Source organism: Pyxicephalus adspersus, chromosome 1 (genome assembly GCF_032062135.1).
Source record: "Pyxicephalus adspersus chromosome 1, UCB_Pads_2.0, whole genome shotgun sequence".
Taxonomy (NCBI): domain Eukaryota; kingdom Metazoa; phylum Chordata; class Amphibia; order Anura; family Pyxicephalidae; genus Pyxicephalus; species Pyxicephalus adspersus.
Window position 1 is genome coordinate 54622497 of NC_092858.1, and position 1069 is coordinate 54623565.

Below are 1069 nucleotides of genomic sequence, written 5' to 3' on the forward strand. Positions count from 1 at the left end.
CGGCTCATCGCACGTGCGCAGTCCGGAGCAGGTAATTTTAGTGGTCCGTGGGTACGAAAAGGTTGGCAACATTTTAGGAAAGGTAGGAAAGAGACATTTATTACTGCCCACTGATGAAACCAGAACATAGTAGGACCTAGATTCTTATGTACCTCAAAATATGTCAGATACAGAAGATGTTTATATCACTAACTCTTCAAGAGAATGAAGATTGATATTGCTCATAATATTGCTTTTTTTTAAAAAAAATTTTTAACCAGTTATAACACTTTACTATTGAGTCACTTTAGGCTGCACATTAATGGTTTAATTATCAAAAGGTGTTCCATATTTTAGGAAATGCTTACATTTATGTTTTTTTTGTACTGCTAGAGAGCTTTAACAAGCATCTCATTCCTGTCTATATCAATGTTTAATTACAACCAATAACTACAACAACTAATTTGCTATTCCAAGTGGAAATCTACATGATACACTTAATAGTAAATCACATATACATCCGTAAACTCTGTGGTTTGTTACATTTGTTTAGACAACAGCATGCCCTTCATGAATGTTCCTAATCTGTCTATGCATTGAGCACTGACCTCTTTTATCTGTGACTTTGACAGCATGCCGCAGTATGGTCTCCAGTTTCTTTTTATGATGCCTACAACTCTTCCAGTTGGTTTTGCATTGATCTTTTCAACATTTTTTAGCTGTAATTACCAATTTACACAGATCAGACATTGAACCATATACTGCATATAAATTCTAATTTTTAAAACAAATGAAGACAAGCACTGTAATGATCTATATGTGTTCCTGATCCGTAAAGACTCATACATTGCCCAAAGCTGCACTTAGCAAGGAGAGCAAGATGAAAAAGGCATTTATCAAGCGGTGAATTTCTCAGTGGTTTATCAATACACTTCTAAAAAAAGATCAGTTGTGCTCTAACCCATTCACTCCTTCTTGCACAGGACATCTTCTGGTCACTCAAGTCTGCTATAAAAAAAAATAATTGTGCAAAGGGGAAATTTAGGTGATTTCAAATTTATTTTTTTTAAACACTATTTTTAATTATTTT

The 1069-nt window shown here is 34.1% G+C and overlaps 1 protein-coding gene across 1 annotated transcript in view; it reads right to left on the reverse strand.

Moving 5' to 3' along the window:
* DIS3 (DIS3 homolog, exosome endoribonuclease and 3'-5' exoribonuclease) overlaps nt 1–1069 on the reverse strand; it is a gene marked incomplete in the record, with an annotated part of 25544 nt that overhangs the window by 16188 nt on the left and 8287 nt on the right. The window contains 1 exon segment of the mRNA XM_072400211.1: nt 588–698. Within this exon segment, the coding sequence (XP_072256312.1) occupies nt 588–698 (111 nt within the window).